We start from the raw sequence: 25,162 nt of genomic DNA on the forward strand, positions 1-25,162 counted from the left end.
AAAGAAGGATTTTTGCATTCTCTAAGACGAGTAAAATATAACAACTAGCGGGAAAGTGCATCTGCCATTATGGGGGGGGGGAGCAGTTGAATGCGTTAAGTTTGAAGTGCGCCCTCGAATCGTGAAGTCCCACTGTATGGTTCCCGTCTCTTCCCTTCCTTTCCATAGTCTTACGAATCCGCAGCCATACTATCATCTGACTTGGTGTTTTGCGCACGAAGGACGAGTCATGCAAGTGTGGTAGATTCCGGAGCTGAGTTCGTCCTTCCTTACCATCTGATCATTTTAATACAGGCTAACACAAAGTGAAGTTATTTTGGTTGATCCTTTTCCCGGAGACTAAATGACTGATGCCAGTGCCATGAACCTGAAGCCCAAGATCAGCTTCGAGGAAGCGCTAAAAGATTCGCCTAATTTCAGGTGAGAATTTTGCGTGTCGGTCTGTCTTTTACGGTTTGATGTGTTCGGCGTGGCCTTGCTAAGTTCTTCTGCCACTGCAGTGCTAGAGAGTTAGTGGGCGTTACCAAGCGCCTGGTCCCTTCTGTTGTAAAATAATGTGTCTGCGCTTGAATTACATGTACATGCTAACGATCCTGACGCATGATCAGTCATGTCGCTTTTTAATTGCTTTTTGTTGTGGTTGGTGTATAGAGGCCCAAGGTGAGCAATGTCATTATCTTGACAGTGAGCGTGGCAAATAGGGGCAAAATTGTAGATGTAATTTAAACCATGGCTAAGCAGAAACTCATTCAAATTCGAAAGAGTTCCATACAGACAAAACTAATTTTCCCTTAAAATTTTATAACAACCATCAGAAAGTGATAATAAAAAAGTGAAATTTAGCTGAGAAAATTCTGAAGCATTTACTTACTAAGAAAACACTTACGTTTTTTCATACAAATCTCATAAGTTTGTGCGCCGGGCCATCAAGTGTTGTCCGTATATCATATGGAACTCTTTCCCTTAAATTTTTCGTAATTTGTTTTACATGATGTATGTTCACTGAACTCACTGAGTAATTGTAGAATACTCCACCACGCGAAAGTACCCCCGTAAATTCATTGGCTACACAGTTGATCGAATGAGGAAGTTCGTTTGCTACGCAGTGGAGGTTGTTGAGCTCCCATGGAAGGGGAGACAGAGGGCGCTATCTTCCCTTAAGAAATTTTCCTTGAGAATGGCCGAGAATGAAACATTATGTATATCGATGTAATCAGGGAAAGGTTGAGAAATATCTTGGTCCATTGTGGGTACCGGGGAGTGTAGTCAGTGAGTGACCAGTCAAACGTGGCTTTGTATCCGCATATCCGGATATGAGGTGGGCTAGGTGAGTGGCGAGGTATTAGAGTTGCACTTGTGTCGAACTCACTAATACAGTGATAAAAAACTTCAAGTTTAGGTCGAGAATTCTTGATGCATTTGAGAGAACCAAGATGGAAGAGATGTCGGTAGGCCCTGTTGGATAGGTAGGCCTAGACCTAACACGCAGAATAAATCTGGGGAATCGGTTCATTTTTCAATGAAGACTTAAGCTGGCAGAGAATGTAGCAAAGCCAGGCCCATGATCTGAAAATAACAGAAAAATGGCACTGATGCTCGATCAACCAACATACATGTAATCTGTCGACAGTTGTTAGCTTAACCCTAACAGTCCTCCAACAGGTGAAGGATTGGGGAGAGTTGGGTTAATCCCTTGAGTCTCCCACATGGTAATAAATAGACAAGTGAGTTACTGTAGAGGTTGCTTACTGTTACCACACATTAAGCTCTGATAAACTTTTAATAAAGTGCCAACATGACAATGCAGACTTTCCAAAAACCACTGTGACGTCAGTCAGGTACTTATTTCTTGAGAAGTATACATTTATTCCAGTTCTGTTCACATTTAACCCTAACCTTCCCCAACCACACAGAATTCAACAGTAGTAAAGTGTTTCATTCTGTGGGGATAGGTCTGGTAGGCCCATAACAGCTGGCTTTTGCATTGGGTTTGGCATACCTCAGAAAAAGAAAGTCCAACCGCCTCTGTACACTAAGTCCCATGGGACTTTAACTTAGTGTGAATGGGGAAGGTTAGGGCCAGCAACCTTTGGGGGTTAGGGTTAATGGAAACTGTAAGGCCCTGCAAAACAACTCGCCAAGTGGAATCAGTGTCCATGCGTTTACATTTACCAACTACTAGTACATTTGTACATTGTAGACTGCTGTGGGGCTGAGTTAATTCGAATAATTCACTATAAATTTGAATATTCAACTTTCAATTCGATTGAATATTCGGTCATACCCACCAGCAGATTGTTGATAAACAAACCATAAAATCAGTTGCAATAATGCGCACAATTGTACATTATAATCACTAAATACATGTAGTTTCTCACCTCTAGGGACATCTCCAGTCACAATTTAGCAAGATTTAACAGATGAACAATACATGTACTTCTTGCCTCCTTAAAAATTTCTTTTAAATTTTTTAGGGAAAACATGTAATTTACTTTTTGAATCATTGTCAGATATATTATTCTGTCGCTTTTTATTTAAATCTGCTTGAAACATGCCTTCATATTCTGATTTTCTTGTGATAATTCTCCCTTCCTTTTCATGATTTTTGCATCTGAACATTCAAAGTTGAAAAATGATATTTGAACATTCGATAATCATCGAATATTCAGCACAGCCCTACTCTGACACTGGCATGACCGACCAAAGTCAAAAATAACAAACGGGGCACATTGTCCAAGGTGTCTGTCTGGGTCTAGCCTTATCCAACGTCCTCATTATCTGTGAGCAGTACCGATACATGTATGTTCAGTACATGAGGCCGTTTTGGCGAGAATGGGACTTTAATTTTCACTGGGGTTTCCACTAGGCCTAGCAGCCAATCAACACGCATGGACAGTGGACTTGCTGTAACTGACTAGTACCACCTGAAACTTTGATCTATAACATCACTGGTTTCACCACGAAGTGACGTGTAGGATAGTTTTGCTGCACCATGAAGTGACGTGCATCATGTACTGTATAGCCTTTGTTGTACACACGATGCGTCAGTAAGTTACATTGCATTGTATACAAATCAAACAACTTGTATCATAATTGTCAAGAGGTAACCCCAGCACTATTACAGTGACAGTTGATGGTGTCAAAAGCCTACAATATTCATGATATATAATGTCGTAAAACAGATTAAAAATTGGCGGCCATCTGTCGCCCCCGTGCACATTTTAATTCCACTTTGGAAGCTGAGGTCACGAATTGTTGAAAACAATATAAATATTTCCCACTTGACTGCATAGGCTTACTCGCTCACGTACACACGTGTAGAATAGATCACAAGCACATACTGTTTACCAGTACAAGGGTTTTATTTCACTAATCAGCCTGGAGTATTACCCTATTTGGAGAGGCTGTACATGTACACGTATATTGTAAACCTCATGGAACCTGACCAATCACAAGGCCTGTTCTAGCAGCTGGCAAAAGATTGTTGTCGTTTCCATGACAGGAGTTGCTTTTCTCCTAGATGTGCACCACTGTAAATCCTTTATAACAAGGCCGTTTTGACTTCATAAAATTACCTTTTACATATAAGAGGGACCTTGTGTTGTCCAAATGGAAACGAACAATACCAGCATTTAAGACCTACAATGTAGAATTTATCTTGTTCTAAGCAGGATGTTGTCTTAACACGTCCTACTCCTCGTATAAGTGTTCAACTCTATAAATGTGTACATGTTGTGGATGGTATATGCAGACATGTCATTCATGTCAACTGGTTTAGTACACATGTACACGAAGAATTGCATGAATGTCAAGGCCAGGCTGTTTGTGCATTACACAATGAACACAGTATTCATGTTGGTACACAAGTTCCACAAACATGTACAGTGCCTGCTGTGATTTTCAATGTGCACACCGAACTTGAAGACAAACCGGGAAACATGACAGCATGGGCCGTTTGCACAGCACTTTGTCAAAAATAGCACCAGGGCCCCAACATTGGTTCAGTCCGGACAGAGCCTGCCACTGCTTTCCTTCCTGACTGATGTTTTATTGATACTGTATGTAGGGCACAGCACAAGAAGGAAAAACTCTGTACAAAGGGAATAAATGAGAGATACCAGATCCATGTACATTTAGATCAGAAAGTAAAATTAGCTTCATGTCACTCCTGAAATCTGTCTCTGACACGGCCTGACATCCGTGTTCCTGTCACATTTATAAAAGTAGACATTTCTAGCTCAGTGTACGACATTTCTAGCTCTGGTATCGGTCAATCAGATTGCCTCTTTCCCATTAACCGGAAACAAGATCAACAGACCTCAGAATATTGAGGACAGGGTATACTGTAGAAGGGTTGAGCAAATTGCAGACACATGTACATGTACATGTATGTGTATTGTTTTAAATGATTTGCATTAGACTTATTTTACCGGTATTAGAGTTTCTGTTTTTGAGGACAACACGACTTGACAGGTTGATGTTAAGGAGACCACAAACATTACAGAGACAAATGTTTGTCTCACAACTCGGTCTCAACCTTCCCCTCAAAGTGGTAGCAGCCTGGGCTAATATCCACATTTTTGTACATCAGGATGTGTACGTACGTACATTTCAACAGATTTTCCTGTTTGCCTGCACGAAGCATTGTCTGTTTTGTTTATTCATGGTTGACTTAAAAATGACTCATAATAACATGTTTATCCTGACCCACCAGCATCCTTCACAATCCACCATCAGCAGATTGATGAAGATACATGCAATGGCATGCATACCATTCACATATGGCTTGCATGTACTGGGATTGTATTCTGCAGCCCAGGGCTGGATGCTCCATAAAATCAAGCATGCAGAATGTGTCATTTGATTCCCAATTCATCAGGGATTTGGAGAATTCTAGGAAGGTCCCCGCCAAAAAAATATTCCCAGTGATTGGGGTCAGTGGGCCAACTTTCATCGTCAAAACTTGAGTATTGCACAGTGTACATACAGACTACCAGTACCTTACATGTACATATGTACATGTACATATCCATGTATGCACAGATGTTTTGACTTTGTCCTTAGTATATTGTAGTTAAGATCTAATTCAGTCAGGAAAAATTGTCGAAACTATGATGAGCAGAAGCAGATATTTAAGTTCTTCTTTCTGGACTTGTACTATACAAGTGTACTGAAGTTAGCACAAACACTGTAAAAGTTTGATTTCATTGAAAATTAAACGGACAAACGTACATATACCTTGAATTCAGTTGAATTCAGACAGATTTTCAAGAGATGTGCATATATGTACGTGTACATTGTACATCAAAGCCTTGAAGACTCAGCCTAAATTTTGGGTGGTTATTTATAATTTACGTGTGTTTCAAAGCTTCAACTTAGAGGAAATTTATGAAGTTATCACTCCATAACATTGAACAATGTTCTAGGCAGAAATATTACCTAAAAGATTATATTTAAGGGCAAATTTGAGATGGGCTTTTCAGATTTAAAAACCTAAAAAAATCATCTATACTTTTTTGTAAATTAACCTTGAAAAGCAAGATTCCAAATTTAAGAAACCTGTCCAAGTTTAATAAACAGTGCACTGTTGTCAATAAAGAGTCATTTTGGCGTGCATCATTTTTGTAAGTAGGACCCAGTACTCAAACATTTCACATGTACCCGCTGTATACAGGTACAGCACTCATTTGGGCCAGAGTTTACAATGTACGTGTGGTCATTGACATGTACATTGTACACTGATGGTTTCTCCGAAAAGTCTGTTGCCGAGTGACAGACTTCGGCTTCCCTGAAATCTACCCTTGAGGCAACCCAGAAAAGACAACATCACCCAGGAAATGGCATTGCCGCCTTGCCACCACAGGGAAGGACTTCTACATGTAGTTTTCTCTCCGCAGCAACCACATTTCCTTCAGGATACATCCATGTTTATGCTATTTCATGGTGACGTTAAGCTTGACAGCTACATGTACATGCAGCTGAGTCATGAAAAGTGACATTGTTCATGCTGTCCCTACATGTAGGTTAGCAGGAAAGTTGTGCTTACTAGCATAGAAAATGATGCTTCTGTTAAGCATTTTTTCATGGCATGGTTACACTAAAACATGTTGCATTCGCATAGAGATTTGTACTGTAACATGTACGTCACTGAGGTAAGCAACTTTTTCCTGTGTAAACTGCATAATGGTCTCTGTGAAAAAAGAGTTGCTTAGCAGTGCTATGAACATAATGAAATTGGTGTCATTTATGCATTGGCCATATTACATTAAAAGTGAGAACATTTTTATTTTGGGAGCCCGAGATTTAAAAAGAAAGCAATGAAATAAAAAGTCATTTCAAATTCATGCCATTTACATGTACACGATGTTAATGAATGATTTAAAAGATGTGATTACTCTCAATGTTTGAAACCTAAGCGAAAAGATTAAAATGATGAGGAATGGAACCCGAAATAGTCTGGCACCATCCTGTTTAACAGATTACATTCAATAAGATAGATTCTGGGGACACGATAAAAAATGGCTTCCTTGTGAATGAAGTCTATTGGGAAAAATTCCTTGATACGGGGACAAATTTTTGTTCACACTCGGTTCCAAAGTTCTTGACAAGAGATATTGTTCCAACACGACGCTGTATATGTACAGTGTACATGTGTGTAATGTACACTGGTACATGTACGTACATGTATGCCTCATGTATACATGTACATCTAGCATGGGTTATGAATAAGGTTTCCATGAACATGTCATTTACTTGTACATGTAACATCTCTTCCTACAATGTAGGCCTACCTCCATGTATGTACAGAATGTACATGTATGTGCCGGGTCATGCTGTTTAGGGTCAACAAAGTGTCAACAAGTTATTCAAGTCCATGTATATTTATGCAAAGATTTTTTATTGACAATGTTAATTAGGGCCCTACATATCAAATTCAATGTATCATATCCATCTAAAATGATATTTGAGTGTTGAAATTTGAGTGACAAAGTTGGGCCTGTTTGTGCAGTCCAACCGGCCGCCATCTTGTTTTTGTGTGGACGGCAGAGGAAAGAAAGATGGCGGCTCCCATTCATCGCTAAAAGGTTTCATTTTCCTGCGAGATTCTGGAAGCAAATTCTGTGCTTTTACACAGTGGCAGGTGTTAGAGACTCCAAAATATGATAAAACCACTCTTAAATCTATTTTCAAGTTGTTGACACTTTGTTGACACTACTTGTGTGTGTTGACGCTTGTTGACGCTAAACAGCATGACTTTATGTGCCCACATTCCCTGAATGAAAGGACAACTATCCATATGTCAGAGTTACCAAATCTTTCCTTTTCAAAACTGTAGGTACATTACATGTACCGTATGTGTACACTCTACCAACATGTACCATGGAGGAATGCATGTACCAACCGCATGCATGAACTTTATAGTTTGTTTAACATCCATTCTGCTAACTGCATCACAGTTATGTACTCCAGGTTTTTCTCTCCTTGTTATCGTTGACATAAACCCAGTGCTGATTAATCGTTAACACCTTTATGGTTTCGGTTCGTGTTTGTTTTGACAGGTCGACGCTTGAGGAATCGGAACATGGGATAGCAGAACTGGAAAGCAAACTTGAAAAGGTAAACACTTGTAAGCAACTTCGATGCCAAATTTAGCACTTTGGTGAGATTGGGGGTTCTCCAACATCTCAGCGTTGATTTCCAAAATGTGTTTGGGAGTTTTTCCAATGTTTTGAGGTCTTGAATATCAAATAGGGCTCCTCAACCGTTATTGGGGGATCTGCACCATTTTTAGAAGGGGGGATTTTCACCTCCTGGGGGATCACCAGTAATTTTTAGCTATTCAGATCAGATGCATGTTCCATCCATAACAAGGATAGCACCCAAAAGTTGTTTTTGAACTCTCAAAATGTGTTCTTCTGTTAGCGGTTCAATTGTGCATTGCTACCTGTACAGTGCAATTCTGGGCTACAAAGATATGTCCGTAGTTGCTCTCTCAAACATGATTACAAATTTACCACCCAAATATTGCTCCCAGATCTTGGCTTTCTCACTACTAACAAATCAGCTTACTGTAAAATGCACTGCATGCCGCTGTGCTTAATGGTTTTATTAAGTAACGTGTGCATACTGCTCTATTTGAAGTTGGTGTTACCTACAAGCACAGGTGTTTTTCTGCATTTATGCCGTCATATTTCTTCATCCACTCATTCACTTTTTTTCTGTTTGCAGATGGTGAAGCTGTGTAACGCCATGGTCGACACCGGTAAAGCCTACAATGTCGCATTCGGGTGAGATATTGGATTAACTCATTTTATGATGATCCTGGAGATATAAGCATGCTTTTTGGGGAGGGAAAATTGTCATAGCCGGAGTTTTGTTTACTTTTTTTCATCTTTGAGATTTGAAGCTTTTCATGGTGGAGTTAGCAAGTAAACTAGATAGGTTTGTGGTAGCACGGTGGATAAATCTCTTTTTTGAGTGTGTGGGGTTCTGAAAAGAACCGGTGGTACTCAACGTTTCGGACAGGATGCTCTGTGCGGCGTCAGGAGACTGCAGGGGGGTCCAGTGATGAAGCAGGTGATATGGTGTGTGTTGAGGGCAGAGAGGTGTGGAGAGGATGCTAACTCCGGATCCAACTGAGGTCAATGGGGTGCTTGCAAACCAGTGAGGGGTGTCAGTCTGATGGAGGGGAGTGTAGGGGAAGGTGGCCAAGGTGTAGGGGACCCATAGGCGGGAAATGTCCCAGGTTTTTCAACCTTGATTGTTGATATCGACACAGTGTTCATTTTCAGAATGAAAACTGCAATCTCGTGACATACATGTACATGTAAATATCTTGTATTTGCAAGGAATTCTTTTTTGTTTTGTTTTTTTGGGATTTGTTTCTGTTCTTTTATGGGGGTAAAACAGTTACCTTTATAGCCCAAAGAATACTTAACGTCTGACCTTGTCATGGGTGTTTCAATGTGTGTTTCATTTCCAGCGCTTTCATTCAAGGGGTCAAGGAGCTAGGGGGTCATTTCACAGGTGACAATTTGGTCCAGGTAAGCCCCCTTAACTTCCTAGTATTTTTCTCACTTTTGAGCAATACAACATATTCTATATTTACAGATATTTCACAATCATACGTGTACCATCCATTCTCCTAATCAGAATATGAACTAAGGAGAGTTGCTGTTAAACAGATGGTAGAAAAAAGGGGCGGGGAGTACGGTGTCCAAAAGAAGGGGTGCCTTAAATTTTGTAACAGTTGGAAAAGAGTTTTAACAATATCAGTCCTATTAAATCTGTGTCAAATTTCCTTCAAATTCAGTCCATTTACTCCTCTATCTTCATCTTTATTATCGTAGGTTTACTTGATGAAGTTCATTGGTGCGCTTTCAGAGCTACAGAATTTCCGGATGGTAAGTGACGTTTTCTCACCACCGATGTCCAGTTTGGAGTGTGGCACTCAGTGGAAGCAATCTTGCATTCCCCTCAGCCCCCTCGCGAGTGTTCTGTACGCCTCCCCTCCCCCGAGAATTTGATCAACATGTGAAACTTGATTGTTTTTTACACTTAGAATCTCTTTTTGGAGGGTTATATGTCTTTAGTTCACACTTGAACCAAAAGAACATGTCACAGGTTGTGTAAGTTTATTGACGCTTGGATGAGCGTTTATGTAATACACCCTTTTCGGATTTGCTTATTTTATGAAAGTCAATTCATGCAAACTAAAACCAAAACTAAACCGTTTGAGTTTACAAATTCAAAACAGACAACTTCCCTTTTTCATTATAGCGACATGATATTAAGAGGAAGTTTCAACATGTACAGGTGTGTGTTGTAATAGCGCACTGTGTTCAAATGAAACTTTAATTAATAAATCATCCTGTGATTATTTCATAGACAAATTATGAAAGTGGTTAGGCAGAGTGAAACTATTCCGTTGCATTATAAAGGAAGAAATGCAACGTCCTCTTCATGTACAGAATCAGTGAAGTCACTTACTTTTACTGCCTTTCACCATGCAATTAACAAACGAATACCGGAAACTTGAAAAGAATTGAGAAAGGTTTGATGGGTGTGTGTGTCCTTGAGCAAGGTACTTTGTCACAATACTCATCATAAATAAAATGTTATTATACATAGAACTTCTGAAGAGATTGGATGTAATATCACTTGGTTTAATGCAAGCGCTTGTTTTCAAATTTTCCGGAGGTCTTTCCATCTGTTTTGCTGCTTTTTGAGGGGGGAGGGGTTTCGTGAAGAGGCAACATATGGTTCTCAATGTTAAGTGCTAGATGCCAACATTCTAACTTTGCCTTGTTAGCTAGTCCTTTGTTGTCAATTGGCTGTTCAATTTGTCCTTCCCCTCAACAGACGTTGGATGATCAGGCTCACAGATCTGTCTCCAGGGCTCTGGGATTGTTCATGAAAGAGTGAGTCATTATCTTTTGCTTAAACTAATAAAATATGCTTCAGTTTTTGTTCAAAAACATGGAAATGAAATACAGTGGAATGAAAAGATGAAAAAAGATCGATACTGGTTATTTCTTTCTCCTTAGTAAGGGTGTGACGTTTAAATGAAAATGGTTCCAAATCCATTTACAGATTTTCCCAAACATTTTACGGAACCAGCCTTTGTAGAGGTTTGACGTTTTGATTGACCCAATCTGGTGCCATTTTTATTGTAAACTATGCCTGTAAATTGCAAAATATAATCTGATTTTTGGGTTACTTTACTGCTCGGTCATACCAAAGGAATATCATGAATTCATCACCAGAACTTTGTGTCAACCATTAACACTGTATACAATTTGTTGTGTTTAAAGTTTTCAATGACACCATGGTAAGGGTGAGATGTTTACACTTTGAAACGGTATGGGAAAGTTTTCTAAATCTTTTTCAAATTGATTGTCAACTCCCACCCTCACTCCTTATTAATATAATATTGATGAGATTGTTTCCTTTATCGCAAGTTGTTGGATGCTCAGAATTTATCTGGTGACTCTGATTTTGAACCTTGGCAGAGATTTGAAGAAAGTGAAAGAGACGAAGCGGCTGTACGACCGCATCAGTGACGATCTGGACACCGCCCTGCACAAGAACGCCCAGGCGCCCAAAGCCAAGCCCAGCGAAGTCGAAGAGGTCAACAATGTGCTGACGGCCACCCGATCGGCCTTCGGGCACACGGCACTCGATTATGTCTTTCAGGTATGGCAGTTTCATAAAAACTGATACCAAATTGGAAAATGAGACTTGAGAAAATTCATATATGACCTGTCTCTTTTTTTTTGTAAAGATTAATTAAATTTTTGTTCGGGTAAGTGCTCACATAAATATGCCATTTGTTTCTTTTAGGTTAAACTTGTACAGACTAAAGAAAGACACGAAGTACTAAACACGGTGAGTTGTTCAACCTTTTCTTGCCTGTGAACATTGTTTGGCCAAAAAAAAGGCACAGTTTTCAATCTCTGTAGGTCTGCATTATTTGAGAAAGTGGTTGGACCAAGTTAACAACTGTTTCTACCGTTTCCATTGTGAGACCGCTGTGACGTTATTTGGTGAGAAGATTAGAGCATTTTCTAGAACAAAGTGCCAGCTTTCATGCATAGGAAAGCAAACTTTTACTAAGTGAAAGGATTGAACTGGTCCAATCTTGTATTTGGAAAATTATTTTTAAAAGTTTCTGTGTCATTTTGACTTATTTGACTATCCCAAGGTTTGTTTTGTTCTCGTATCAGATGCTTTCATTCATGCACTCCCAGAATACCTTCTTCCATCAAGGCTTCGACCTCATGAAGGAACTGGAACCATCCCTGAAAGAACTGGGGACTCAGGTAAGTTCCAATTAAAGTTCCCAAATTAAAAGAGCTCTTGATGCTACAAAATGGCACACTGTATATCAGAATCAGGTGGAAAAATGGACCGAAATGATTTGGAGTGACTCTCGTTGATTTGGGAGAAGTAGAAGGAATTCAGGAGAAATGTTTCTAAGTGAAATTTCAACTGTGAAGTGTGTTAGGGTTTAAGCTTGCTGAAAACTTACACTGCAATTCGCAGCCCCAGCACAACCGTGCTTACAAAGAAGTTTACTAGCAAGGCCTGCAACCATGGCATGAAGCCAGTTCGAATAATGGTAATGCACTGTCTGGATTCAGTCAAAGCTTATGATTTGCTCCGTTATTGGCGGAAAGGTAAAAGGCATCAGAAGGTTGATGACAAGTCCCCTGCCCACCTGTTTCCTGACTTTCTGTTTCACTTGGTCATTCTCTGCTGTCGTTACTCCTTGCAACCTATGTGTTGTTTATTAGTTTTCTTTTCAATGGTCGACGGCGGTGGCATCCTTCCATTTAACTAACAGCCTACAAAACCCTGATTCATCCTAAATTAGAACTTGCAGTCGTTGATGATCTGCTTCTATCAGTCAAAGCCCTCTGCACAATTCTGGACAACTTCTAAGGTTGACTTGGATTGTGTTTATAAGAAAACCAGACAGATGGATTTCCCTGTTCATTTTGGAATCAGTAGATGCCGTGTGTGTTGATTCTGTCAGACATTTCTGCATTAACCTTCAGAGAAAAAAAGATTGTGCATTTCATTGTCGGCAAGCCTGGTTCCAATTTGACTCATTTCTGGAGTTATTAACTTGAATGTTTTTTAATGACATTGGCGATGATGAAGTCATCAAATTCCTTATTCATTAGTTTGATCTTAGGGGAGAAATTGTGTGTTTTTTGCCAGTTTGTTAGGTTTCAAAAGGTGTTTACTTTGATATGCTTTTTAGGCCGCTAAAATGATTTCTTCAGACACAGACTGATTTCTTTCTGTTGCCAAGAATGTCAAGATTTGCCATCTGCATCTTTTCTAAACCTCACTTGATATTCACTTCGTTTCTCACTTAAATTGCTGTTTTCCTTTGTTAGGAAATTTTCCAGAGGTGAAGGTTATCACTTTTTGTTCCCACAATGGTTTCTGTGTGTTGAAGATTCTAAGAGAGTGTATTTTACCCTGCTGCCATTGCTTTTCAAGTTTCTAAAGTTCTCATGAATGCGCTTCAGGAAAGAGCACATGTAAATGTTGGCAACCGTATACCAACCAATTAGTTTAAAGGAAATACTGTTTTGGGCGGTTACCAACCAACCACCCACAACACTATCCCCCCCCTCCCCCACCGCAGAATTGTTGACACGTCAGGTCCTATCGAGCATGATACCTTGCGTCAGTCCGTAATTCAATCACGGCACATCCTGTTGCTTGTCGGCCCTGAGACCGGGAGACTGTACCGTCTCAGACAACAGCAGCATTCAAGCAATGGTTGTCGTTTGATGCACTGTACAGTCAGCACTCTCTTATACTGCAAGTGCTGCTTCATCCAACCGACCACCGATTCGATAGAAATGCCTGGACTGTAGCAGGCCCCTCGAGGAGCACATTGGCACATAAAGTGCTCCAGGGAAGCGTTTATGGCATTTTGCAACCCAAATCGGTGTTTGTTTTCCCTCAGTCTTGTGGTTTTTGTTGTGTGTGGCTTAGCAGTGATTCAACATGTCTGTGTGGTACGTTGAGGTAAGGTGGTCTGACGACGTTGTTGACATTTTCGTGGGGATGTGCAGCTTGCCTGCAGTCTAATCTGTAACTTCTTTCCTGTCGCAGTATCTATGAGCAACAGGAAGTCATGAAATTTATATGTATCGGCCCTCAGAAAAAAAGGAGGAGCTATACATGATTTTGAATTTTTTCTTTCGAATTTTGGGCAGGGCAAAGCTTACATGTACATGTACGGTACATATACCTGTTGATGTGTTTTTTAGCATGGAAGATCAACACATTTGGTGCCTCTAGATTTCAGAGGAAGACGGGTTGAATGGAAATAAATTTCAACTTTCTTGTGTTTTATGGAAGAACATCAATTTCTTCTGTCATGTGTTTCATGTTCTGAAGTTCCCTGTCTTGTTCCTCGTCTCATTTCTCCTCCAGCTGCAGATTCTCAATGACCGGGCCAAGGCAGACAAGAAGGACATGGAGGGGCGCCACACTTTGGTCCAAAAAATGGTGAGTCGCTTTCTCTGGCAAATTTGTAACAAAGGCTGCACTTACAAGAAGAATAAATAGAGAAGAAACACTCTTAAAAAGGGGTGTTCTTATTTTGAAAAAATGTTTTTAAATCTCTTGTTCCTCACTGATTTGCCAGAAAAAATTTCTAGCAGAAATTAGGTTTTTGTTTAATTTAGTGCTCGTGGAAACTGCTAGTAGAAATAAAAATTTGTTTGTTTAACATTGCGGTGGCACAGACATTTATGTTTTTGCATTGTTTTTGCGACAGACTGATCCAGTAAGCCCCGCCCACTGCACACTTAGGCACTTCCCATAAACACAAACAGTTCTGCACCACTTCATGTCCCCTGTGCACGCGTGCTAGATGTTAGACTTCTTTGCAGCCGTCAGACATAAATCATGGCTGTCATTGATCAGAACACAGTGGGTGTGTCCTCAGGGATCAAACAATTTTCATTTTGCAGGAGTCCCTCTGGAACGTTACGTTCACCTCCACCCCTGGACCGATTACAATGGAAGGCTACCTATTCAAGAAGACCAATAATGCATTCAAGACATGGCACAGGTCAGTTCCATTTTCAGCCAAGGGGAGGCACACTAGCAGTGAATCATACTTGCCAAATATGCCTATGTGTTTTATATTTGGACTAGTAGGGAAAGAAGTTGACCACTAAAGCTATGTCTTTAAACTCATAAGAGTTAAAACCAATGGTTTAAATTTCCGCAGTGTTATTTAACACACTTAATTTGTAATAAGTAGTTTATTGAAGTCATCTGCCTTAATAATCATGACGTTTTAGGTTTGAGTGCCAACCGTGTTATTTTTTTGCTCTCAATATCTTGGAAGCACTGAGCAAGTGGGTTTTACAATTCTTTTCATTGAAATTAAAATTTATGTAAACTTTTTCTTTGTTGCTGTGTGTGTTTCCCAGACGTTGGTTTACCGTCAAGAATGACCAGCTAGTCTATCAGAAGAGAACGAAAGTAAGACTCAACTGGAATAGTTGGGATCCATTTCCTTTGAGCCAATTAACGCCTTGTTTCTTTATAAGATGTATAAAACCCCATGTCTCTTCAAAAGGCAAACTTTGCTGAGAACTGCCCAGCAGAAATCCCGACTTAATTCTGTGAGGAAACTTTTCAGATTTGTGTGCTTGGATTTTCTGTGGAATGTTTTTCATCAGATTCGGTTTTCAGAGAAGGAACTGCCGTGTATGCTGTGTGGCTTTTGTGTGCGTGTATGAAAGGATGTACATGTACATGCGTCTTGTTTTCTACAGAATGTGCACAAATGTGGTGTTTGCTTGTGAAGGAAGAATATCTGAGTTTGGGTGTCCATCTACAGTAGCCTTGAAGTAGTCTCCAGTGACAGTTATTCTTGACACTGGTACATCTGCGGGTGTGCCGCTCGAGCTTGTTTGTTGGTCTGAGTGTATGTTATTGCTTGTTTGTCCATCCGTTTCTGTGTCAGGGCGGAATAAGCATTGCAGCGGAGGATTTGAGACTCTGCAACGTCAAACCTCTGGACGACATCGATCGCAGGTTCTGCTTTGAGATTGTCCTGCCCGGCAAGTGAGTTGACCCTTGAACCCATTCCAACCATGTACTTTGAACTCAGCTGATCCATAACTTGCACAGATTTACCTGTCATGAAATTTCAATCCCGGATGTTTCCCTGTGGCTGGATGCAGTTTTCTGGTCCTCATGCATTTTTCAGATTCAGTCAAGTTTCTGAAAACCCTTCTTTGGTTTCAGGACCCTACAGCTGCAGGCTGACAACGACAGCATCAGACAAGCCTGGATCCAGGCCCTACAAGCAGGCATTAACTCCGCCTACTGCCTGTCACCAAAACACCAGTCTAAGCCAGTAAGCGAATTGTAGGAGTCTGAGACCAGACCTAGAAACGGTTTTGCTGTTAGGAGCATTTATACAGTTCATACTCTGGCAGCCCCATGCACCAAGCATAAAGAGTGGGAAAAGTTAACACGTTTGAGCTACCTGCCTTGGAGAAAGGGATATTTGACCAGAACAGTATAACCAATTTTCATACAATTGGTGTCAAATATTTGCATCTTTAAAGACAAGTTATCCTGATCGTCAATATACATTGGTGATTGAAGTTAGTCCGGTGTTCTTTGATCATCTTCCACTGACAGGAATTAGCCGGTAACCAGAATGCCCCTTCACAAGAGACGAACGGTTCCCATCCAGCGAATGAACCAAAAAGCCCCAGGTAACAAGATCTTGGTAGGAACGTGTGAAACTGAGCATTATCCCCCTAAACCACCCCCTCCCCCAAAAATCCCCAAATAGTACTTAGTCTACCCAAGCATCCATGAAACTTCAACATTCAGCTAGCAAATGCCTTGTTGCACAGATAAATTACTATAAACTAGTCATTGTAGTGCGGATCCCTTGTAACCATCACAAGACAGGTCTCCAGTCTAAATTCCGGTGACAAGCATTCAATGGACTCTGGTAAATGCATTGCTTCATCAGTGTTCACCTTGTTACTTGCGACAGGTCATGTGACAGGTCATGTGACAGGTCATGTGATATTTCTTCTTTCCAGCTTCAAGGCCAAGATTCAAGCTCTTCCTGGCAACGACAAGTGTTGCGACTGCAAAAGCGAGAGTAAGCTAACTGGGCTCTTTTCATTTTCAGATTTGACAAAATATTTTTGTCAAATCAAAACAACTGGAAACAGGTTGAGAAAAGGGCAAAACAGCAAAATTTGAGCTTTTTGGTATTTTTTTGGCATTTGTTTCCAATAATCAGTCTGTTCAGAAAATGCTAAAACCTAAAAAAATCAATACATATACCATAAAAATATCTTTAATAATGTTTGTTTTATCACAGTTTTGTAAAAGTTACAATTTTGAGAAATCTTAACTTCAAAATGAATTATTATAAAGATGAACAAAGAAATTGACTAGAGCAGGATTTGAACCTGCGACCTCTGGAATACAGTACCAGTGCTCTACCAACTGAGCTACCCAGCCCTATGTTGGTGGCTCTTCCCAGTTGTGAATATCTCTGTTCGGGGGGCATTAGCCAGAAGCCATTAAACCTGAAACACTTTGTAGCCAGGGATCACACCCCAATATCACTACAGAGCCTGGGAAGTGCTGAAAAGGGATCACTCAAAGAGGACACAGCTTTTTGGACATAAATCAAGAAACAAATCATATGGGGAGACTGTCTAGGTGCTTATGAGTGATTATAAAGATGAACAAAGAAATTGACTGGAGCGGGATTTGAACAAATGGGAAGAGCCACCAACACCAACTAGGTGGCTCAGTTGGTAGAGCACTGGTACGGTATTCCAGAGGTCGCAGGTTCAAATCCCGCTCCAGTCAATTTCTTTGTTCATCTTTATAATCATTCATAAGCACCTAGTCAGTTTCCCCATATGATTTGTTTCTTGAAAATGAATACAGGCGATTCACAATAGTGCGCCTCCAAGAGTTTGCAATGCGTTAGCCAATCAGAACGCGCAAAATTTGTCGACCTTTTCCAAACGTGCATTGGGTCGACAAATTTCGCGCATTGTGATTGGCCAATGCGTTGAAAATTGTTTGAGGCGCACCATTTTGAAAGGCCCGTATTAGTAAACAACAGTACAAGAATTAGCTCTGTAACTGACATGCTTCATTTCTTATTTTACACAGACCCTACTTGGTGTAGCATCAATCTTGGTATCACGTTGTGCATCGAATGCTCCGGCATACACAGGTAGGTCACGTCACAGTTAGAAATTATTTTCAAACACCAAGCACGAATATGAATCCTGGGACACCCACGTGGTAACCGCGCCTCTGCAGTGCAGAGTAAATTGTAGCTGTGATGTAGTCTGGGCAGCTGTCACATCACGCACTGCCAAATGAGGTTGTGAGGATTGTGTCCAATTTTCTTATTCTAAGAGACATGTTTATTGTGGGAACATTGGATTTCTAAAATGATTATTTTAATAATTTTTCCTTTTTTGCGCAGGAGTTTAGGGGTACACATTTCCAAGGTACGGTCTCTGACACTCGACTCATTGGAACCTGAGACACTTAAGGTAAGAGAAAGTAGTCATAATTTCCTTGTCCTCTTTGTTTATTTGATGAATTTCTTGGCACATCGACAAAAAGTGGACTAAAACCACATTAATGAAACATTGTTTCCTAGGTGATGTTGGACCTCGGCAACGACATCGTGCGGAGCATCTACGAGGCGCGCGTCGACGAGACAGTGGCCTTGCCTGCATCTCCTAACTGCAGCCCGTAAGTCACTCAACCCAACAAAATTCGGCATTCCAAATGCCCAGTTGCAGATTTCTGCCCAGTTGCAGTTTCTTGTGTCCCAGTCTGGTTTTTCCACGGAACAGAAATACAGAATTTTTAGAAATGAGTCTGAAGTTTTGTTGTTTGGTATGTTACTCAATTTCACATCTTGATGAAAATAGAAATTATATAGATGAAAATGCTCAGAGGTCAGATATATTCTGTGGTGAAAGATTTTTTTTTTTAAAAAGCTGGTTACTCACAGGTTACCCTGGCAACTTGTATGCTTAATTCTGTGGACTGGGGTTACATATTGTGTAGTTTGGTAAATCGTAAGCTACATGTATGACCCATACTTGTAAAAAAAATGTTTTTTAACTCTGTTTGGCTCCTTCGTATTTTTCCTGTCTCTGTATTTTCACATTATTGTAGTTTTCACATTATCTTTTTCACATAAGGTGTTATTTTCCTGATGTTCATTACCAAATGTGGACCTCTGATATGTTTGATCCACAGAGCTGTGCGCCGAAAATGGATCCAGACCAAGTACATAGACAAAAGCTTCCTTTCCAAGGTTCCCGGCACCTTCCGGAGTACCAGCCTGCGGCCCCGGACCACCAGTCGATTACGTAGGTGGCGCGTAGCGAAACAAGAAAGCACCAATCGCAATAAAGCTGACCGCACCGTAAAAACGTGTAGTGTTAAGGAAGGGCCCCGAGGGAGGGCTGGCACTAGAGGTAATAGCCCCAGGTCAGGGGTCAGGAGATTGGCTGTTCTTTCATTCGGCATTACACCACAGTCATCATCATCATCTGTGCACCAGGTTTTGGGGGATTCTAATCACGGCAGCTTTGTAGCAACACTTTTATAGAGTTTTCAAGATTTATCACGCAGTTCATGTTCATAGCTTTCAAGAAAGACACCAGCGGCTGTAGCACAATGCTTGCATAAATCTTTGTCACGTAATTGGTGGGTTGTTGATCATGTGTGATGAACTGTTAATCCAAAGGCACATCACAGTTGTACTGCAACAGTGGACTGTTCCCTACCACATGCTAATGGAGGGATAGATGTTCCATCCAGCCATCTATATGCACTGTTACACCATTTGGTGGCAGAATAAACAAATTCCTAACTTGCGTTGTTTGTGTACTCACTTAAGCTTGTGTTCGACGGCAGTGCAGAGAACTTTGATCATGTCATCCGGGGTTATTCACAACAAGTCCATTTAAAGGCTAGTTCACAATTCACACTTATGCAAAGCGAGCGTAGCATTTGAGTTGAAAATGGGGCGGATGACGGAACGAAGTTTCCACTAGAGAATCAATCCCACAATGCAGTGCAGAGCAGAAAACTGGCGCCAAGATGGCGGACACTGCAGTCCAACAAATTAATAAGTTAAAATGTTTGGTAGAGATCTAACAAATAATCATACTTATCAAGTAATACAGTGAAGGTTGACTGATGTGCCTCTATAAATAACAAGTGAATTTTTAACTGAACTCTCTACTTCACAATGTGGTTAAACTCATAAAATGAAGAGTCGTTGGCATTGGTGTGGGTTCAAAAAATCAGGAATTTAAAGGGACTAAATTTAAAGGGACAGAATTAAACAAAGCTCCGAGATTAAACTCAATCAAAGTTTTTCAAAAGTATTAATGTCCAAGGGTCCTTATTTAAAGAATGTCTGATTTGAAAACCTGAGAAAACGTTGTGCTTTTTAGTTCAACCACTCATCCTTCATAGTCTCAACCATCCTTACATCGCCTCAATCACGTGTTCAACCAGTGACCTTAATTGTTGATGACATTACCTTAACATTGATTTCCTGGTTTGGCTAAGAATCATTTCTGAACCTCTCTAAATCCTTCCACTATTCAGGACACCAGTTTCACGTTCTTGTGTTGAAACTTTCAAGTAGGCATGCCCCCTGTGGCTGGGCCGTACCTTCCTCAATCCTTCAAATTCCTCCAAAAACCTGATTTATTATGAAGGAAATGTAGTCAAAATATTCTTTTGAATTGTACATGAGTGATTATTTAAGACGAGTTACTAACTTTCCTCGTCTTTTGTTTTCAGAAGAAACTTTTAATGACAGTGGCATCGGCGGAAGCAGAGATACAATTCCAGTTGAGCCAGGCAAAGCAGACGAGGGTATGACCTTTGAATCCCAACCTTTGACCTCCACCTATACTTTGTCTTCCTCACTGGACTTCATGTAATGAACCTGTTTGGGCAGTGCGAGCTGTTTGCTTGACTGGAGCTGAACACTGGTTCCTGATCCTTTCATTGGAATGTGTGGAGGGAACCTGTTATGGCCATTCATCATTGAAACAATTGTACAGATCTGTTGTACATTGAGTAGTAACATGCAAGACATTGGCTTTACCATCGACAGCCAAGACTCTGTCTTGATTTTGTTCACACAAAGACAAGTAGTCTTCCCTTCATATAGATGACTCAGTTACCCCGTTTTCTTGGCTCCTTTCTAGTGTGTCTGGAAGTTTACAGGGCGATCCAGTCTTTTGTTTTAGAAAGTACAAATTTGTTCCAAATTTTTTGTGGTTCGCTGTCTTTCAGGCAGCGACAGTTCAGACGGTGAGGAACAGGAAGCACTGAAATCGAAAGAGATCGTGGAGGAAGTGGAAATCAGTGCTACAGAACTTCTCTTCCAGGTAAAATGATTCAGACCACACATTCCTTCCACCTTGATGTTTATGTAAACAGCGTTGACTGTCTAGAATAATTTGTTTGAGTTGTGAAGACAGCCAGTAGTCATAAAATGTATTAAAAAAGTCAACTTTTGTTGAGATTTGTCATTTTTTGTCCATATCAATTTAAGCATTTGAAGAAGTTGGTTATTGATTAACCTTTACAAGAGAGGTAAATTTCAACTTTTGGGTTTTCCACGTTCCATTTGCAGGGTTCATCGAGCGGCAATGTTGCGTTGATGATGGATGCTATTGCGCATGGTGCAGCCGTCAACGAGATGGACAGCAAGGAGGACAGTCGTACCCCGATGCACAAGGCCGCGTCCTCGGTAAGATGCCACTCAATTTGAATTTTGGTCTCGGGAACGATAGAAGGCACTTCATGTTCATTCACAAAAGTTTAGTGTTTTGGGCTGAAAATTGGGACGAAGGTATAGGTACTTTGATGCGTCTCCACAGTGGTCTAGATGTCCACCAATACAGAACAATGAAGGCTATGCAGTGCAGATGACTACTTTTCATCTGAATGTGGGCACATGTTTTGCATTAAGCACCATTAGTTGGTACTGTTATGCACAAAGTCCTTAGTTCTTCATAGATGAATTGGCTAAGGTCACCAGTTCGAATCGCACTATAGTCAATTTTCATTGCTGAGCCCAGAAGAAACAGAATTCGGTTTGGATTTTCAGGGGAACCTTGGAGCCTTGGAGTTTCTGCTGCTGAATCGCGCCAAGGTCAACGTGAGCGACATCAGCGGGGTCACGCCCCTTCACATTGCAACGACCCTCGGAAACACAGGGTAAGAGAAAAATATGACCTTATTCGTCTAGGGATAAATTTACAGTTCCAGAAGTTGTAAACTGCAAATCAGCTTGGAATCGGTGGTAGGCAGTGCAAACTGCATGACATTTTAGTTGGTACTCTGCTTATCCTCAGCCAGGTTTTTCTTTCTCTCCAAAATTCAACAATTTGTAGCAACAGGCAATTTCTTTTGAATTTCCGTCCATTGCTGGAAAGAATTGATATGAAATATTAACGGGATTGATTTGAATTGTGTAATGTTCACTTTGCATTTCAGAATGGTTTGTCTGTGTTTGAAGCGAGGTGCCGTGCAAACGGCTAAGGACAAAGATGGACGGGTAAGTCTTTTGTGATGACCATAATCTATTAATGCAGTAAATCAGATTTCCAGATCCAGATTAATATTCACCAGGTACTCCAAGGATTTATTCCCTCTACCCTAAATAGCTTTTGTCATATTCAAAGAGTTGGCAAATAAAACTGCTATTTGGACATCATAGTGTGAAAAGAACCACAGTCATTCAAGTTCTAGAACATTCTTACATCAGTAGGAACTAGATCAGCTTTTCTAGAACCTTTCAACAGTTTCTGTTGTGTTGGGTTTTTGTGTGCAGGACCCTCTGATGATAGCCATCGAGTCAGCCAATGCAGACATTGTTACACTGTGAGTATGAATTCCCTCCTTCCATGTAAACTTTGTGAACCTCATGTACTAACGAAACCTGACGTGCAGTTGAACCTAGATATAATAACAGCACCAATAGCCCTAACAGTCCCAAATCCTCGAAATATGATCCTCCGATGTGATTTTACGTACACCCTAGGGAGTTAAAACAGCATTCTACTATAGCACAGAAAATTCTAGCTACTGAGGCCTTTCGCTCGTTTCCTATCGAGGCTTTGCACAGTTGCCATCTTGGAGGGCAGTGCTTTTATTCCACATGGAAACCTCCATTTGCCTACCCTGTGGAACAAAAGCACTGGCATGCAAGATAGCAGCCATGCAAACTCTCTATTCGTGACATTGTTAAAATGAGATTGTTCTAAAGTCCCAAGGGCCATATAAAGAGTTCAACTGTATCTTGAGGTTCCTCAGGGTCACCATGCACTGTACCTCGTGGAACTCAGTGTCACCATACCTCGTGGTGCACTCCTTCCCGCCTCAAACCACGGTTGTAATATTTATTCAAGTCCATTTTTTGTTCATTATCTCACTGATGTGCAGTCTCCGTCTTGCCAGACTTAACGAAGAGATGAAGGAATCGGAAGGGGTCTTCGGTAACCCAGGTGAGCCAAAACAAGACAAAATATTTACTCAAAATCATGTAGGCATTCATACGAGGGACCATCCTTAATCCTCAATAATCCACCACTGTGCAGGAAATCAATGGCACCTTCAGTGTACTTCAAGGAGCATCAGACCCCATGCAATTTAGCAGTGGCTGTGCTCTACCCTCCTCAATCCGGTGAATTCCTCCAAAAGCCTTGCGATGGATTTTGAAAAATCTGGGAGGGTTTAGGGTTAACATAATAATCAAGGATCCTTAAGCGTTTGGGTAATCCTTTGAATTGGTTTCCGGTTTGGGTATCCCTTTCTCATTTGCTTCTCGGTCATAAAAAAAACTTCTGGTTCCACAAGGATATAAGATTCAGGGAGACTGAAACAATGATTACTGGTGGCAGTTATCTGCTTGTGGACATCAGTGCTGTACCACTGGACCACCATCAGGAACCAGACCTATATGCCCGCTCGGTTGAATAACTTTTTAAGATGGGAACTGATTTATTTTTGGTACAGTTTAACTTTTATCCTGTGTTTACACAAGAAATGGCAATTCTTTTTAATTAACTAAAACGATCAACTAAACACTTCACCAGTGTTTGAGGAACTTGCGGAAAGTAAACCAAGTTTGTTTTGATTTCATTTCCTTTCATTTCCTTGGCCAAAAAAAAATCCCAGTGGAAGGTAAATATAACATTTATACAACGATCATGTGATCCAGTCCAAACTGTGTGAAATATTGCTAGAGTGATTAGTTTTTGTATTTATGGACGTGTAGTTGGTGTGTGTGTGGAGCTTTATAAACTCGCTTCTGTTTAAGTAGTTGGTGTGCTGTCGACTCTGCATGTTTGCACCATTATCACTGCATGGCACTATCTTTCCCCTTCAAGCTTTTTGACTCAAAGGTAAAGTAGATTTACAGGTAATGGAATGAGCAAAAGGTTTATTGTGGATTACACAGATTTCTTACTGAAGAAACCTGTCAACAGTGACGGACAGACACACAAATGCTATTGCTACGGTATGCCGTAGACCCACATGAATCTCTTTGTTTTGTGCACATGCCGATGAAAATGAAAAGTCATGAATACTTTTTTGCCTCGTAGGTACTAAACCAGCATGCTTCTGTGAAGTGGTAATGTCCTGTCCACTGGAGCTGTCATGGCTTAGTGTACAGCGCTTAATGCAAGTGCCATGGACGGTCAATATCAAATCTGAAAATTTCTTCTTACTTTCCCCCGCTTTTCTGAAATCTTCGGTTAGGAAAAAGTACACTATAAAGTAAAAAATAAAAGCTGTTAAACTTAGTTTTCCTTAATGGTTAGTGCACAATGACATCTGGTTTGTAGAGGGGGTTGAGTAGTTTTAGATTGGGGGTAGAGATGTGGACGGCAAGGGTGACAATAGGTCAACCAGAGCGGTTGTATCACTATTTGTATCACTAGTGTATGTGTTTTACTGTCACAATTTTCCTTGCCGTGCTGAATACCACTATTGCACTGTAGGAGGGTATGGTGGCATCTCTTCCTCGTTGCTATGGGGCGTGGCTCTGTCTTTAATTAACCAGTTTGCTTGTCTGCATGTGATCACCGTTGCGTAATCTGGCCGCTTTCCTCCCGCTTGACGGCAGTTTCCTTCCCACAAATCTTCACAGCAGAAGGTTTTCTTGTTTTCAATTGTGTTAAACACTTCCCCTTTGCTGGTCCAATTGTGCCACCTTCTTTAAGACTGCCGTATATGTAGACGGTTCAGATTTCCTCCCCAAGAGGTGGCTGATCATACTTTAAAGACCAAACTGAATGCTTCTCTTGTGTCGTTCACTTTCAAGGTTATGCATCATGAGAGATCTTGTGTTGCAGTGGAGTTAACTTTTAAGCCTCAGAAATGTGACCCGATCCCACAAAATGAGTCCAAAGGCCATTTCAGTTTGCATCAGAAAGAGCAAACTGAGCTGTCAGTTTTGACGCATCGCTCAGTTTGCCATCCTGATGAAAATGACATCGGTAAAAAATGTTGATACTGCTATTTCCCAGAGATCTCTCTCACAGGACACCATCTT

At 40.7% G+C, this 25,162-nt stretch overlaps 1 protein-coding gene and 1 non-coding gene across 3 annotated transcripts in view; one reads left to right on the top strand and one right to left on the bottom strand.

The window, feature by feature from the left end:
* The first annotated feature begins 191 nt into the window (after positions 1-191).
* LOC110976486 (arf-GAP with coiled-coil, ANK repeat and PH domain-containing protein 2-like) overlaps positions 192-25,162 on the top strand; it is a 28,534-nt gene continuing 3,563 nt past the window's right edge. Inside the window, exons 1-27 of one of the 2 annotated variants that reach the window (XM_087147043.1) lie at positions 192-420; positions 7,560-7,617; positions 8,230-8,288; positions 8,984-9,044; positions 9,351-9,404; positions 10,363-10,421; positions 11,013-11,196; positions 11,344-11,388; positions 11,727-11,822; positions 13,963-14,037; positions 14,505-14,605; positions 14,973-15,024; positions 15,512-15,612; positions 15,796-15,907; positions 16,198-16,274; positions 16,614-16,675; positions 17,713-17,776; positions 18,035-18,104; positions 18,215-18,309; positions 18,826-19,046; positions 20,389-20,463; positions 20,890-20,984; positions 21,233-21,349; positions 21,710-21,819; positions 22,099-22,159; positions 22,436-22,485; positions 23,047-23,108. In XM_087147043.1, coding sequence (XP_087003169.1) covers positions 344-420; positions 7,560-7,617; positions 8,230-8,288; positions 8,984-9,044; positions 9,351-9,404; positions 10,363-10,421; positions 11,013-11,196; positions 11,344-11,388; positions 11,727-11,822; positions 13,963-14,037; positions 14,505-14,605; positions 14,973-15,024; positions 15,512-15,612; positions 15,796-15,907; positions 16,198-16,274; positions 16,614-16,675; positions 17,713-17,776; positions 18,035-18,104; positions 18,215-18,309; positions 18,826-19,046; positions 20,389-20,463; positions 20,890-20,984; positions 21,233-21,349; positions 21,710-21,819; positions 22,099-22,159; positions 22,436-22,485; positions 23,047-23,108 — 2,293 coding nt within the window. In that variant the 5' untranslated portion in view covers positions 192-343. The remainder of the gene's footprint in view (positions 421-7,559; positions 7,618-8,229; positions 8,289-8,983; positions 9,045-9,350; positions 9,405-10,362; positions 10,422-11,012; positions 11,197-11,343; positions 11,389-11,726; positions 11,823-13,962; positions 14,038-14,504; positions 14,606-14,972; positions 15,025-15,511; positions 15,613-15,795; positions 15,908-16,197; positions 16,275-16,613; positions 16,676-17,712; positions 17,777-18,034; positions 18,105-18,214; positions 18,310-18,825; positions 19,047-20,388; positions 20,464-20,889; positions 20,985-21,232; positions 21,350-21,709; positions 21,820-22,098; positions 22,160-22,435; positions 22,486-23,046; positions 23,109-25,162) is intronic. The other variant, XM_022229783.2, reaches the window with a different exon arrangement.
* Positions 16,971-17,043, bottom strand: Trnat-ugu (transfer RNA threonine (anticodon UGU)). The gene has a single exon. It is a non-coding gene; the product is annotated as a tRNA-Thr (tRNA).

Source organism: Acanthaster planci, linkage group LG16 (assembly GCF_054643075.1).
Source record: "Acanthaster planci isolate LZ-2023a linkage group LG16, COTS_SCS, whole genome shotgun sequence".
Taxonomy (NCBI): domain Eukaryota; kingdom Metazoa; phylum Echinodermata; class Asteroidea; order Valvatida; family Acanthasteridae; genus Acanthaster; species Acanthaster planci.